The 16,068-nt window shown below is 39.5% G+C and overlaps 1 protein-coding gene across 4 annotated transcripts in view; it reads left to right on the top strand.

Annotated features, from left to right (window-relative positions):
- LOC134348903 (PH and SEC7 domain-containing protein 2-like) overlaps nucleotides 1–16,068 on the top strand; it is a 165,087-nt gene that overhangs the window by 105,946 nt on the left and 43,073 nt on the right. For 2 of the 4 annotated variants that reach the window (XM_063052698.1, XM_063052701.1), the window contains exons 8-11: nucleotides 440–530; nucleotides 8,501–8,544; nucleotides 9,006–9,196; nucleotides 15,940–16,010. In XM_063052698.1, coding sequence (XP_062908768.1) covers nucleotides 440–530; nucleotides 8,501–8,544; nucleotides 9,006–9,196; nucleotides 15,940–16,010 — 397 coding nt within the window. The remainder of the gene's footprint in view (nucleotides 1–439; nucleotides 531–8,500; nucleotides 8,545–9,005; nucleotides 9,197–15,939; nucleotides 16,011–16,068) is intronic. The other 2 variants (XM_063052700.1, XM_063052699.1) reach the window with 1 other exon arrangement.

Genomic DNA, 16,068 nt, shown 5'->3' with positions numbered 1-16,068 from the left:
AGGGTCTAGGCCCAAAATGTCAACTGTACTTCTTCCTATAAGATGCTGCCTGGCCTGCTGCGTTCTACCAGCATTTTGTGTGTGTTGCCGGTCCTATTATAATCCAGTTTTATTCGTAGTGCTTCAGGCAATTTTCTAAGGCCATGTTGATGGAATTTCATATTAAACAGTACTTTTATCCCAATCCATTTTGTTCTTTTCATCCCTTTATTTTTTGTAATAAGTTAAATGTTCCAGGGTAATTCTCCCCTTTTGTTTTGAGATTTGTAATCACATAGATTTTAATTTTACTGTAAATGCTTTTGTTTTAAAATACACATTTTCATTATTGTGCTTCATGTCTGCATTAAGGTATCTTAATTTTCATTTTGTTGGGTTCAAATATTAGTTTCATTGTTTTACAAAATTAAAGTGAATTTTATTATGTCTATATATTGCAGAATATTGGGAAAAAGATGTCATGTCAGCAGTTTATTTCTAATCTGGATGGCCTTAATGATGGGAAGGATTTTCCAAAAGATTTATTGAAGGTATTGTTCACAGCAATAAAATAGTGATTATGTTATTACCAAACAATATGCACTTTCAAGAACCTAAATATTGTGACACCCATGTTCCACATAAAATGATTGATTACTTGTGTTACTACAGTGCAATGAAATATATGCCAATTTAGAAAACGACTGTGAAATGATGCAAAATATGTACTGTGCCATAGAATGGCAAGATTTGCTGTATTTAATGAGTTCACTTTTTAAAAATTATTTATTAACTATGGGTTTCCAGTAGAGATTGAAACGTTTCCTCACTGGAAGAATTAGCCTCACCCACTGTGATTCACTCTTTAATGGTGTTTACAAGTGCATTATAATGTACTTCATTGCTGTGAACTTAATGGTAGGGAATCATGACCCAGTTGCCTGCTTGGTATAAGAACTGTTTTTAAGTCTGGTGGTCCTGTCATGGATGCTACATACCCTCCTCCCTGATGGGAGAGGGTCTGACAGTCTATAAATAGGGTGGGTGGGATTCTTCATGGTGTTAATGGCCTTTTTCTGGCACCTTTCTGTCTATATGTCCTTAATGGTCGTACCTGATAAGGTGTTGATGCTGGTGATGTATTCGACAGTTTTGGCTACCCATTACAGACCCTTCCTGTCCACTGTAGTGCAGTTTCCATACCATGCAGTGACACAGCTTGTTATGATGACATGAGTATAGATGTGCATAGTCCAGCTCTTTTCAGCTTCCTCAGTTGAGTTTTCCTGATTACGTAGAATGTGTGCTGGGACAATGAGTGTGTGCGAGATGTGCACTCTCAGGCTTGCAATTTCCACTGCTGTGCTGCAGACGTAAAGAAGGTTGTGAGTGGTGCGCATTCTGAAGTCAATAACCATCTCTTTTGTCTTGTTGATATTTAGGCACAGGTTATTATGTAATTATTATGTAATTATAATGTAATTGTCATTACTATTAAACTTGAAACTGACTCTAACTTCAGTTTGGTTGAAATGTACATTTGAAAATGCCAGAGTTGAAAATTAAAGTTAATAGAAATCTAGAAAACTGAAGAACTGGCATTGCATAGCACAGTAAATATTTTGGAAGCAGTTAGGTTGCAGGCTGAATTTCACATTCTTTGAGCAATCGCTGAGTTAATCGTATGGCCAAAAGAATTATCTTAATAAATATATTTATATTGTAAACATTTTCCACAGTGACTTTGATAGTTGATTGCAATTTCATTCTTGCATTACACTTATGAAAGGTATCATTAACATATTTTTTTAAACAAGGAATTTTATAATTTTGTTGCTCAATATATGATTGAAGCTGAATAAAAATGGAAAACCTATACAGAATTTTAATTAAAGAGTTTAATTAAACCCTGAGCAAATATTAAGTTCAGTTGCAGTGATAACAGGGATGCGATATTGATTTACACATTTAAACAGGGAGTGCATTTTTAGCTAAACTTAAAAAATTGAATTGGCAGGCCTAATGCAGTATGTCAATATTACATACGAGGCGTGACTGACGGAATATTGATGAATGATGTAAAGTAGTGGATGGACTGTGTGGGGGAGGTTGGCGTCACTGCCTGGAAAAACAATTGAAGGAGCTGTCACTAACTTCAATGCCATGCCAACTTTGTGTTGCTTATACAGGGACACCAGATATTTCTGAACACCAAACGTAGATGGGTCTCACATCATTTAAATATTTTGTTTTTGTATTCTTCTTGTGAAAATAAATTGCCTTGCACATCCACACATCACACACCATTTTCCTCCCCTATTGCTGCCCATTTACTTAATCCAGGGCTTCCCAACCTGGGCTCCACAGACCTCTCAGTTAATGGTAAGGCTCATTGGTGTAAAGATAGGTTGGGAACCCCAGACATAATCTCTTGAAGTCCTCTCATTGTGCATGTGTATCTTCTATATAACTTCTGACCCACCTACCTTTTTTTTATTCATCAACAGACCCAATACATTACACTTTATCCCTATCCCTTCATCCAAATCACAAATATAAAATATAAACAGCCAAGATTTCAGCAGTTCTACTTAAGGTACTTGACTAGATTTAACTTGGTAGCTTTCATTTTCTGTCATTTGACCAGTCCTGTAACCTTGCTGTCATACTGAAACCCATGTGCTCTTTTCCTTGTCCAGTACCCCTCTTTTGCTTCTGTCAAATATTATTTGTACAACAAGAGACACAACATCCACCAGTTTCCTTTTATCTACACTGCTTGGGACAACCACAAAGAACTCTAATAATTTAGTCACACAATTTCTCATTCACTAATTATGCTTTCTATCTTTCTGAGTGTTGTGTTGTCATTTACTTAATATTGAATTCCAGCATGTGCCCCCTGTTACGTACCCCGTAACTGGTTTGTCAAACCATCAGAAATGGACCACTTAGTTGGAGTCTGGATTACTGGAACTAAGAAAGTTTTATTAAAGAAATAAGCAACACAGTACTCTAATCATAAGGATATAAATGCAACAGATTAGCAATGATAAAACACACGTACACAGAACTAGGATAATAGGATCAATCAAGCTCTATCGCAGTCCAGGGGTAAAATGATCAGTCTCAAGTGACACAGAGTTCAGTTCAGTTCGCAGTAATCACTGTTGTGCCATTGGAGGGAGAGAGAGAGTGAATGATGATATTCAAGTCGGATTCAAACAGACCTTTGATATTCCTCGCAGTTAGCTTTCGGGCGAGCCCTTTGTATTGTCTTCTGAGGTCACCGACTGTGACCCCTCCATTCCGGATACGATCGTTCTTCTGCGGTGAACCTGGCACCCAGGCAAGGGCGGACACACACACCAGGTTCCCGCCGATCGTACCTTTCCACCCTGTGCGTCTATGGTCGGTCCCACAACCAGACCTCCAGAACTTCCACCAACTTGTGGGGGGGGGGCACAACGCACTTCCAGGGTCTCGTTATCTCGTGGTGTGTCCCTTGCCTTAGCGAACCTGTTCCTTTTATCCCCCTGCTGGGGTATCGCCTGTCCATCAAACTTCAAACAGTTCAGGTTCAAAGCAACCGGTCTGACAATACTTGGAACTGTGTCTCTTTTCGTTAATCTCTTTCGTCTCTCATTAATATTTGGAATGTTTCTCTTTGCCTCTCTTATCGGCATCAATCTTCTGATAACTTGGTCTTTTGTCACACCACTGACATGTTTAGCTAATTAGCCTATAGTTCCCGGTTTTCTCCCTCATCCTCTTCTTGAATAACAATATAACATTTGTGTTTTTCTAATCTGCTGGGATCTTCATAGGATCAAAGCTAATCTACTATGATTATTGCCATGTCTTTTAGTACCCTCTATTACACACTTACCTATTTCTAACTGCAAGAGGTGCAAGTACAGTCTCTGGAAAGCCACCTCATAGGCGAGGTGGAGATTCTGGACAAAACTTAACCATAAGGCATAGGAACAGAATTAGGCCATTTACCCCATCGAATCTGCAACGCATTCAATCATGGCTGATCCTTTTTTCTCCCCGCTTCTCTGCCCCACTCCCCGGCTTCCCAAAGACCTAGCCTCTACAGCTGCCTAAAGCAACAAATATCACAAATTCACTACCCTCTGGTTAAAGAAATTTCTCTGCATCTATTTTAAATGGATGCCCCTCTATCCTGAGTGCCATTTTGTCCTAGACTCCCCCACCATGGGAAAAATCCTTTCCACATCTACTCTGTCTAGGCCTTTCAACATTTATGGGATTTCAATGATATCCCCCCTCATCCTTCTGAATTCCAGAGTACAGACCCAGAGTTATCAAACATTCCTCGTATGATAACATTTCATTCCCAGAGAGTACAGACCCAGAGTTATCAAACATTCCTCGTATGATAACATTTCATTCCCAGAATCATTCTTGTTAACCTCCTCTGAACCCTCTCCAATGGCAACACATCTTTTCTTAGCGTAAACACGAAACGGAGGGTGTCGGCCTGAAATGTTGACTGTACCTCCTCCTAGAGATGCTGCCTGGCCTGCTGCATTCACCAGCAACTTTGATGTGTGTTGCACATCTTTTCTAAGATAAGAAGCCCAAAACTTTTCAAAGTCCTCAAGGTGAGGCTTCACCAGTACCTTATAAAGCCTCAACATCACATCCCTGTTCTTGTATTCTAGACCTCTTGACATGAATGCTAACATTGCATTTGCCTTCCTCACCACAATTCAACCTGCAAGTTAATCTTAAGTGTGTTCTGCACAGGGATTCCCAAGTCCCTTTGCATCTCAGATTTTTGGGTTTTCTTCCTGTTTAGAAAATAGTCTGCACATTTACTTCTTCTACCAAAGTACATGACCATGCATTTTCCTACATTTTAATTCACTTGCCACTTTCTTGCCCATTCTCCTATCTGTCTAAATCCTTCTGCAGCCTTCCTGTTTCCTCAACACTACCTGCCCCTTCACCAATCTTCATACCATCTGCAAACTTGGACACAAAGCCATCTATTCCATCATCTAATCCTTGATATACAGCATAAAAAGCAGTCCCAACACCGATCCCTGCGGAACACCACGAGACACTGGCACCAACCAGAAAAGGATCCTTTTATTCCCACTCACTGCCTCCTATCAATCAGCCAATGCTCTAACCATGCTAGTAACTTCCATGAGCTCTTAACTTGGTAAGCAGCCTCATGTGTGGCACCTTATCAAAGGCCTTCTGAAAGTCCAAATATACAACATCCACTACACCCCCTTTATCTATCCTACTTGTAATCTCCTCAACAAATTCCAATAGGTTCATCAGGCAGGATTTTCCCTGCAGGAAACTATGCTTTGTCCTTTCTTGTCATGTCTCACCAAGTGCTCCATAACCTCATCCTTTAACACCTTCCCACCCACTGAGGTCAGGCTAACTGGCTATCATTTCCTTTCGGCTGCCTTCCTCCTTTCTTAAAGAGTAGAGTGACATTTGCAATTTTCCAGTCCTCCGGTGCTATGCCAGAGTCCAACGATTCTAGAAAGATTATTACTAATGCCTCCACAATCTCTACTGCAACCTCTTTCAGAACCCTAGGGTGCAGTTCATTTGGTCTGGGTGACATGTGCTTTTAGGTCTTTTAGCTTTTTGAGCACCTTCTCCCTTGTATCAGTAACTGCACCCACTCTTCCCTCACACACTACAAGATCAGGCATACTGCTAGTGTCTTCCACAATGAAAATTGATGCAAAATACTTAAGTTCAATTTCTCCTCGTCCTATATCCACTCTCATCTCCCTTTTATTTTTATATTCATGAAAAAGCTTTTTCTATCCACCTTGATATTGTTTGCTAGCTTGTATTTCATTTTTATCCCTCCTAATGACTCTTTTAGATGCTTCATGTAGGTTTTTAAAGGCTTCCAAATCCTCTATCTTCCTGCTAATTTTTGTTTTATTTTATGGCTTCTCTTTTGCTTTTACATTAGCTTTGACTTCCATTGTCAGCCATCGTTGTACTATTTTGCCATTTGAGTATTTCTTTGATTTTGGAGTACATCTATCTTGCACCTTCATTTCTCCCAGAAACATAAGCTGCTTTACTGTTATCCCTGCCAGCATCTCCTTCCAGTTTACCTTGGCCAACTCCTCTCTCATGCCACTGTAATTTCCTTTGCTCCACTGAAATACTGCTATGTCAGACTTAACTTTCTCCCCATCAGATTTCAAGTTGAACTCAATCATATTGTGATCACGGTCTCAGTTCCTTTACCTAATCATCTCCAGTTCATTACATAATATTCAGTCCAGTATAGCTGATCCCTTAGTAGGCTCAATGACAAACTGCTCTAAAAAGCCGTCTTGTAGGCATTCAACAAATTTACTCCTTTGAGATCTTGAGATCCATTACCAACCAGATTTTCCCAACCTACCTGCATGTTAAAATCTCCCAAGACTATCATAATATTGCCCTTTTGACTTGAACCAATGAGGGATGCCCGACAGCTGTGGCAGGGCTTGAATGCTATCACCTCTTACAAAGCCAAATCAAACAGCATTAGAGACAGCAGGGCTTCACTTCCAGCTGAAGTCAATGCGTTCTATATTCACTCTGACCATCAGAAAACGAAGGGACCATCGCAACACCCCACATCTCCTGATGATCCTTTGATCTCAGTATCTGAAGCTGACTGCAGGCTGCCTTCAGGAGATGAAATCACTGAAAGCATCTGAACCTGACGGGGTACCTGACCACGTACTGGTTGGTGTGTTCACTGAATCTTCAACCTCTCACTCCGGCAGTGTGTGGTACCCACCTGCCTCGAGCAGGCTTCAATTATGCTGGTCCCGAAGAAGAGCGTTGGTGACCTGCCTCAACGTCTATTGCTCAGTTGCACTTGCATCCACAATTATGAAGTGTTTTGAGAGACTGGTAGTGAAACACATCAGCTCCTGCCTGAGGGGTGATTCGGATCTGCTTTAATTTGCCTATTGAGCAACAGATCCACAGCACATACCATCTTATTGGCTCCTCACATAATCCTGGAACATCTGGACAGCAAAGATGCATACATCCAGATGCTCTTTATTGACTCCAGCTCAGCATTTCACACCATCAAAACTAATCAATAAGCTCCTTGGCCACAATACCTCCTTGTGCAATTGGATCCTGGATTTCCTCACTTGTAAACCCCAGTCAGTTCAGATTGGCAACAACGTCTCCTCCACGATCTCCATCAGCACAAGTGCACCACGGGGGTGTGTGCTTAGCCCCCTGCTCTACTCACCTTATACATGACTGTGGCTAAGCACAATTCCAAAACCATTTTCAGGTTTGTTGATGACGCCACTGTTGTGGTCCGAATCAAAGGTGATGATGAGTCAGCATACAAGAAGGAGATTGAAGATGTGGCTCAGTGGTGTCATGACAACAACCTCTCACTCAATGTCAGCAAGACCAAGGAACAGGTATACTTAAGGAGAGGGAAGCCAGGAGTCCAGGAGTCCATGAGTCAGTTCTGAGAGGATCAGGTGGACAGAGTGAGCAACTTTAAATTCCTGGATGTTACTACCTCACAGGTAAAGCACTCTGAGCCATTGAGCACATACAGTCGTAGAGTCATAGAAAAGTACAGCACAAAAACAGGCCCTTCAGCCCATCTAGTCCATGCCGATCCATTTCAACTGCCTACCTTCTTCGATCTGCACCTCCATCTACATGAACCGCTGTCATGGGAAAGCAGCATCCATCATCAGAGATTTCCACCAGCCAGATCATGCTCTTTTCTAACTGCTATCATCAAGTAGAAGGTACAAGAGTCTCAGGTCTTGCACCACTAGGTTCTAGAACAGTTACTATCCCTCAACCATCAGAATAAAAGGGGATAGCTGCCCAACCAATGATCGCACTCTATGGTCTATCTCATGTTCTCATTATTTCTTGCTAGAAATTTATATTTGCATTGCACTGTTGCCTTCTGCACTCTGGTTGATCCTTTATTGATCCTGTTAAAGTTACTGTACTGTAGATTTTCTGAGTATACCCACGGGAAAATGACTATCAGGTTTGTATATGGTGACATACATGTACCCTGGTAATAAAATTTACTTTGACTTGGCCTCTATTGTAACTTTCAGTAATTTTTATGCCTTGAGCTGAACTGCAGCCACAAGACAACAAGTGTGATGACACACAATGCTTTGTAAAAATATTCAACCCCCAACCCATTGTTCACATAAATGAATATTACAACCAGGGATTTTGATCAATTTAACTGAATTTTTATTTGGGAATCAAATGCTACGTTTATAGGATGAAAAACTACGAAATTCAAAAACTGGAATATCAGCAGTTCAAAAATATTCATCTCCTTTTGCTTGTCATTTTCCCAATCAATCTGATCAAAGCAGTGAAGAATTATAATAAAGATAAAGTAATTCTGTGATAAGCATATTCTAATAGTGTCCTCTAAATGCATTCATCTGCTTGACTATTCACTAATAAAATAGAATTTCTTTTCCTTCAGGGATTGTATAACTCAATAAAAAATGAAAAGCTGGAATGGGCTGTGTAAGTGCAAACCTTATTTTCTCATGTAATTAAATTCAGATGTACTTAAATTGTAAATGACTGGAATTATTTAATTTTTATGATCCATCATAAATACTTCTGCTTTCGCTATATTGGAACTGAAAAATTACACAACAGCACTCCTACCCATGGAAATTGTAGCCAGGAATTCTGTCTTTTAAAGGCAAAATTAATTTTCATTTCAAGAACTAAATGTACATTGCAACGAAGGCTCTGTTTTCACACATTCACTAGAATTATTTATACTTTTGTAAACTCGGACTCAATTTCTGTCTTCGTACACATACATTAGATATGTTGTTAATGTATACTGAATTGAAATCTATAAATAGCAATTATTTTTAAATGTGATTACAATGATCTTGAAGTATTTTTGTTCTCCGACAATAAACAGATTTACAAATGTCTTCAATAAAATTGATTCTACTCTTTTCTTTTAGGGATGAAGATGAATTGAGAAAATCACTGTCAGAGCTTGTGGATGATAAATTTGATAGCTGTGCAAAGAAAGTGACAAGAATAATTGATAGCAGTAATCCATTCCTTGATATCCCTCAGGCATTGAATGCAGCAACCTACAAACATGGAGTACTCAATCGTAAAACACATGCAGACATGGATGGCAAGAGAAGTAAGCATTTTCCAGTGTTGTGTTTTTATTGACAGGCTGTAGAAGCTAATGTTCAATGGGCGAAATGAGATTTCTCCCATGAACATTTTGGGCACATCTTTGAGCTCTGCTTATGGCATTTAGGCTTGTTGGAAGTGGCTAGGAGCCAGAAATTCATGCCCCATATTCTGGGTGTGCAGAGTACCCAGGTATTGGCTTTCTGCTACAAAATATTTTACTGCACCACAAACATAAGTAGGCTTCAGCATCACATAATAATTATAAGAAAGCAGCACTTTGCTAAATTCCTCAACAGGCATGGCCACAGTGAAAATATACATCAAATACAAAGGAAGACAACATACTGGACTTTTGGCACCTGGCTTGTTTTAGTGACTTAATTTTCTTTTATGACAGAAAAATATAGTTATTGCTTATTTGAGGATTCTGCCAGTTTTGACTTTGAGTTTATTTGGTGTCAGTAACATCCAATATTCTTGTTGCTGATATTTGTATTGCACTCTATTAAATGTACTATATTACAGGATACTTTTACTTAACATTAGTCATCATAGGGGGACACTGGGAGCAGACCCAAATGCAAGAGACAGACACTGAAGTACAAGGAACAGGACTAGATGTGTCAAGAAAGCAAGAGAAGTGGGGAAGAAACAATGCTAGACAAGACACAGGCCCTGGACGAGACTAGGATACAGGGTCTGGGCTAGGACTAGACTAGAAACACAGAACCCAGACAAGGAACTAGGAACTACGAGCCTGGGCTTGGACTCTGAGCCAAAGACTAGGCAAGGACCCAGAACCTGGGTCTTGACTTGGGCTCAGACCCCAGAACTAGGCAAGGACAAGACATGGCTACAGGACTGGGCAAGGCTTGGCTTCTTCAAGGCTTGGCTGCAGGACTGGGTAAAGACCAAGAACCTGGGTCTTGACTCAGACTGAGACTCCAGAACTAGGTGAAGACATGATGTGGCTACAGGGCTGAACAAGGAACTCCTGCACAGGACAAGGCACATGGATAGGACAGGAACCCAAATCCTTGACTTGGTCTTGGCAGAACTGGAACATGGAACACAGTCAGGAGCCCTCCTAGAGAGCAGGACATAGGGCCAGGACTCATACACAGAATACTGAGAGACAGTTCTCCCCCCAAGGTAGCAGCAAACAGCTAGACCTACCCAACAAAGGCAAAGGCACAAAGAGATGGTTCCCAACACAAGGTAGCAGCAAACAGCCAGACCTACCTAGCAAAGGCAAGGAAATAAAGAGACAGTTCCAAACACCAAAAGATAGTTCCTTATCTAGATATAGCAAGGCTGTAGTCTTGCTCCAGCAGTAGAACTTGACAGCATTGCAGGCAAGGCTTCAAAAGGAAGGTGAAGGGAACAGTCCCACAAATGAAGCTGAAGACAGGAGCAATTTATGTAGCCAGCCCAAAATGAGAATCAGGTGCCTCAATTAGAGCCCCCAACAAAACCAGGGAAAACCAGAAAACCTGGAATAAGGAACTATGGACCGGACCATGAACCAGAATGCAGACTTCACGGACCGGACCATGACATTAGTATGCCACTGTTTACACAAATAAGACATTGTTTACTTCAGTGATCAGTAGACAACAGCTCTCACTATTGCAGAGATACACAGATCTTTAAAGGACCAGGAACAGGAGGTAAGATAATAATTGTTATTTGAAATTACTCAGATAATGTAGGAAGAATATCAAAAATATCAAGAGAGTAAGAATTAAGATTGTGGCCTTGATTGTGTGTTCAGTAGCAAAGGTAAGGGAACTTGCCATTCACTGCACTTCCAATTGCCCCATGATTTTTTTTTGCTGTCTATAAACATTTGATCTAGTCCAATGCCCCCAAAATGTGATAAGTGGATATGTAAGTAGGCCATGCAACAGCATGCTTCTTCAACCAAGACATGCAGAGACAAATCACATATGAATAGATTAGTATATGTAGTTCTTTGTCAAATCATGAAAAGCAAAATACAGCTTAAGAAAGAAAGCTGGGACTGAGAGTTCTAAGAAAGTGCAAAACAATCAAAAAAACAGCAGTGATTACTTTTAAGATTCATATTCATAAAAAATAATTTCACAGTAATTAAGGTGCAGCATGTAATAAAAAAAATCACTGTTAATGCATGATGCCTATCTTTTCCATGCATGTTTATCAAGTGATTAGTGGGTGAGTATAACAGCTTCATGTGGGTTTTAGTGATAGGTCTATTAGTAAATTAATAGCAGAATGGAGCCTGTAGACAACCAGAGTAAACTGACTGCAGCTTCTACATCACCATGATTGACTATGTAGTAGTTGGTTGGAGAATTACTGAGCAATTTACTCCATATAAATGACAAAAATTACAAATTTTTCTCATGGTTAACCTCAGCATTATTTCTTTCATAATCTGAGGCAATAATGTGGATAATGAGAAGAAATGTTTTAAGATCTATGGCTTTGGAAAAATCAGTTTCCAACTGGAGCACTGGATTTGTGAACTTCATCAGTTTTCTGAAAATACCTAATGTCTCCCTTTTTGTAATAGAGCCACCAATAAAATGTACAACTTTGAGATGGCTCTGTAATTTTGCTATCTATATAAGCCAGCTGCTGATGCATATCATTTTATCATTCTTAAATCCTTGCAGAGTACTGACAATGCTTCATCATGTCTACCTCCCAACACTGGGTTTTGCTGCAGATGGTCAGCAAGTTTGAGTTCTGAAGTAGGTTATCTCAAGATGATCCATCAAACCTAACAAGTCATTAATGATTCTTTGCTTTAAAATACGAATATGGTCCCATTAGGAGCAGCTTTCCAATCTCTCTTAATAGGACTGATACACAGACTCCATTTTTGATAACTGTACTTTGGCACAAATTTAGCAACTTTACCATGCTTACTATGATTGTTTATCATTATCTCCACAAACTGTTCCTCTCGGAATCATTATTTTCATAGCATCTCTTGATGAATATCTTGCACATTTGGTCAGAGAGAATTTCCGATATCCTTAAAACACACAAAGGTTTTTCCCTCAAAGACAAAGTTTCTTTCCTTAACCCTTGAAGAGCTTCATTAATTGCAGCACAATAAATAGAAATATTTCGAAAGAGGAGCAGGTACTTAATTTTAATAAAATTGTGGTGCATTTAGAGGAAAATCAGAGTTGGAGAAAGTTCCTTGTGGACTTCACGCTACAGTTATATAAAAGTGTCAAAGGTTCATTTATTATCAAAGTGTTCAAATTGAAATTCTTCTTCTCCGGGTAGCTATGAAATCAAGAAAGAAAAGAAAGGCAGCACGATCATCAACAGCCCCCCACCACCCCCACCCCCCGCACAAAAATTGAACCAAAGTGGAACAAGCACATCAAACACCAGATCCCTCATCCTGCACAAAAAAACAAACAAAGCGGAACAGGCATATTAACCCTCAAATCCACCTTCCCGCACAAAAAAAAACAAGAAAGATTGGGCGAAGAGCACAGAATATAAAAAAAACTATAAGACTGAAAAATGTTTATAGTCCAAGTCCACATCCAAAATGCAGAAAACCTGGGCAACATTCTCCGGCAGGTCTTTCCCTCTCCATAGTAGAGCGATCAAAAGACAGGCAGCCGGCGCTCACCGTCCGCGCTCACCTTGATGCTTCAATATCCCTCGTCGCTTTAATCGGCGAACAATGGAAACTTTAATTGGTGAAATGGAGTCGAACATCAGCTCACACCTCCATCCCACGGCCTGCCCACTACAGGTTTGCGCACGCCTCTGTCTCCTGGAATCCTCTCAAAGACTGCAGAGCGCTGAAGCACCCAGATGATCTCCAAACATACACATTCGCCTCCATGTTTCAATCTCCCTAATCAGCAAACAATGGAAACTTTAATTGGCAAAATGGAGTTGAACCTCGGCCCGTAACCACATGCCACAGCCTGTCCACACTTACCACCTCTGCCTCGCACTATCCTCTCTGCAGAGACTGCAGAGCGCTAGAACACCCAAATGATCTCCAATCATCAAATCACAGACCCCAACAATTCCAGAATTTTATCCAAGATGAAAAACAAATGTTAAAGACATAAAAGAAGTGAAATATATTGTTTCATGGTCTATCCAGAGGAAGTTGACCAAAGGAGCATTGTATGGTGGTGCCATCTTGACCAGAAAGGAATAAAAAGCAGATGGGGCCTGTTGGGACTGTCTGTGGAGTGGGAGATTATTTGGGTTATTTGTAACTTAGCAAGGGCCAAGAAAAAGAAGCGAGGTGTTTGTAGAGCGACTATTGTGGAAGCAAGCATTGTTGGAGTGTGCAAGGGTTAGAGTTGGATGATGGAATTGATGGCTAAGTTTATGGACTTAGGTAGAGAGGCATTTAGTGTTGAGGAATTAGGAAATCTGCAGAAGGATTTAAGATTAGAAGAATAAGCAAAGAAGTGGCAGATGGAAAACAGTATAGGAAAGTGTATGGTGATGCACTTTGGTAGAAGGAATAAAAGCATAGACTGCTTTCTAAATGAGGAGGAAATTCAAAAATCAAAGGTGCAGAGAGACTTGGAAACCCTTGTGGAGGATTCCCTAAAGGTTAACTACAGGTTGAGTCAGTGGCAAGGAAGGAAAGTGCAGTGTAGGCATTTTATTTCGAGAGAACTAGAATATACAAGCAATGATGTAATGCTGAAGGTTTATAAGGCAGTAGTCCGACCATACTTGGCATATGGTGAGTAGTTTTGGGCCCCTTATCTAAGAAAGGTTGTGCTGACATTGGAGAAGGTCCAGAGGGGGTTCACGGGAATTATCCTAGGAATGAAGGGGTTAACATACGAGGAGCATTTAACTATTCTGGGCAAGTGTGCACTGGCGTTTCTAAGAATGGGGGTGGGGGGAATCTCTTTGAAACCTAACAGATATTAAACGAGTGGATGTGGAGAGGATGTTCCCTATAGTAGGGGAATCTAAGACCATAGGACATAGCCTCAGAATATGGGATGTCCTTTTAAAACAGAGATGAGGAGGAATTATTTTTTGCCTGAGGATCATGAATCTGTGGAATTCATTGTTAGAGATGGCTATGAAGGCCAAGATATTGGATATGTTTAAAGTGGAAGTTGATAGGTTCTTGATTAGACAGAGCATCAAAGGTTACAAGGAGAAGACGAGATGGGGTTGAAAAGGATAATAAGTCAGCCATGTCGGAATGGTTGAGCAGACCCAATGGGCCAAATGGCTTAATTCTGCTCCCATGTCTTATGTTCTTATGTTGGATATCACTGAATAGATTAATAACTTCCTACTCCAAACAGAATCCCCACATGTGTAACAACCTTAATATAATTTTTAAAATACTTGAATAACGTGATCCGGTTTGAAGGGAAGAACTTGATAAATATATTGAGTTTTATCAAGAATCACTGCTTAAGATTTAAATCCATTAGGCTGAAATGCCTAATAACTCAGTAAACTATCATGCATCAACTAGAGGGGATCACAGTATTTATACTTAAACTATGAACCCTCTGTTAAGATAATAACAAATTACCAAGAGAATCAGTTAACCTCTTTCACTCAGTCATCAAAGAGGAAATGTGATTATAATATTATGATTTAACACTTCTTTTTACTAACATGTAGAATAACAGAACTACTATTTTTTAACATTAATGGAAAAGTATTGAGATACCTGTTGTTATCCAATTAAATAAATGGGCTAAATGTGCTGAAAACCTGAATCATAGTAATGACATAATTATGATGCACATTGTGATTATGGTTCAAAAAATCCAGGAAATTTTAATGTGCATGATTAATGTCATGGGGATTTTCACCAGAACAGCCATAATAGCTCCACTCCATCAAAATCAATTGCATGTTTATTTAATTAACATTGTTTGGAATGCCATTGGCATTTGAGTTATTATTGAATTTTGCTGGCAGATCATAGACTGATACAGGAGGGCTCAAAACATTATTTATTTAATTTGCCATTTAGGTTCTTAATAACAAAGATAAAATTTAGCAAGTGTGTACCTTGATCGTTTACAGTGTTTGATATTTGGAATGCAGATTAGTCTATGAAGAGAGGTAAAGCAAACTGGGCCTACATGCTTTGAGTGTTGAAGAATGAGAAGGCAGAGCTCAACAGGGTGCATGTCTAAATGATGTTTCCCCAAGATGGACTACCTAGAACTGGTGTCACGATCACTAAATAAAAATCTGTTCATTCAGGACCGAAATGGGAAAAAGGTCCTGCACTTTACTCAGTCACTCAGTATATTTAAAGCATGTTTGGATATTGAGAGCATCATACGATAAGTAGTAGCTCTCTTTTTACAACTTAGGGTGATATGTAAGTTAAGCAAATATTTCTCCAAGTAACTGCTTATAAGTTATAAAAATATAATTAGTCATTGAATTTATAGCTATGTCTTCATTATGTTTTCCATTACTTCAATTATATGCCATGTATTTTGACTACTATTATGGAATCACACACTATTATGCACAGACAGAGACTATGCCAGATAAGGGCATTTATATATCATCCATGGTTTTAAATACATCCTGCAATGGAATTTCCAATGTATGTGTAGAATATCAGGAATCATTATTACTTAATTTTGTCTGAACAAAGCTTGCTAAGAAGTCATGATCAGCACCTATAAAAACCACATCAATCACTGAGGTGTAAGTCAAATAAATATAGGTATGGCTGAATTTTTGTTTATCTTTCAGCACCTAGGGGAAGAAGAGGATGGAAAAAATTTTACGCAGTCCTGAAAGGAACTATTCTCTACTTGCAAAAGGTAGTAAATCATAGTAGAATTACAAATCTTTAAGTTATTAACAATATGAAATGTTAGC

This window comes from Mobula hypostoma, chromosome 7 (assembly GCF_963921235.1).
Source record: "Mobula hypostoma chromosome 7, sMobHyp1.1, whole genome shotgun sequence".
Lineage (NCBI taxonomy): Eukaryota > Metazoa > Chordata > Chondrichthyes > Myliobatiformes > Myliobatidae > Mobula > Mobula hypostoma.
The sequence above is the reverse complement of the archived record's forward strand: the minus strand, read 5'-3'. Positions and strand labels throughout refer to the sequence as shown.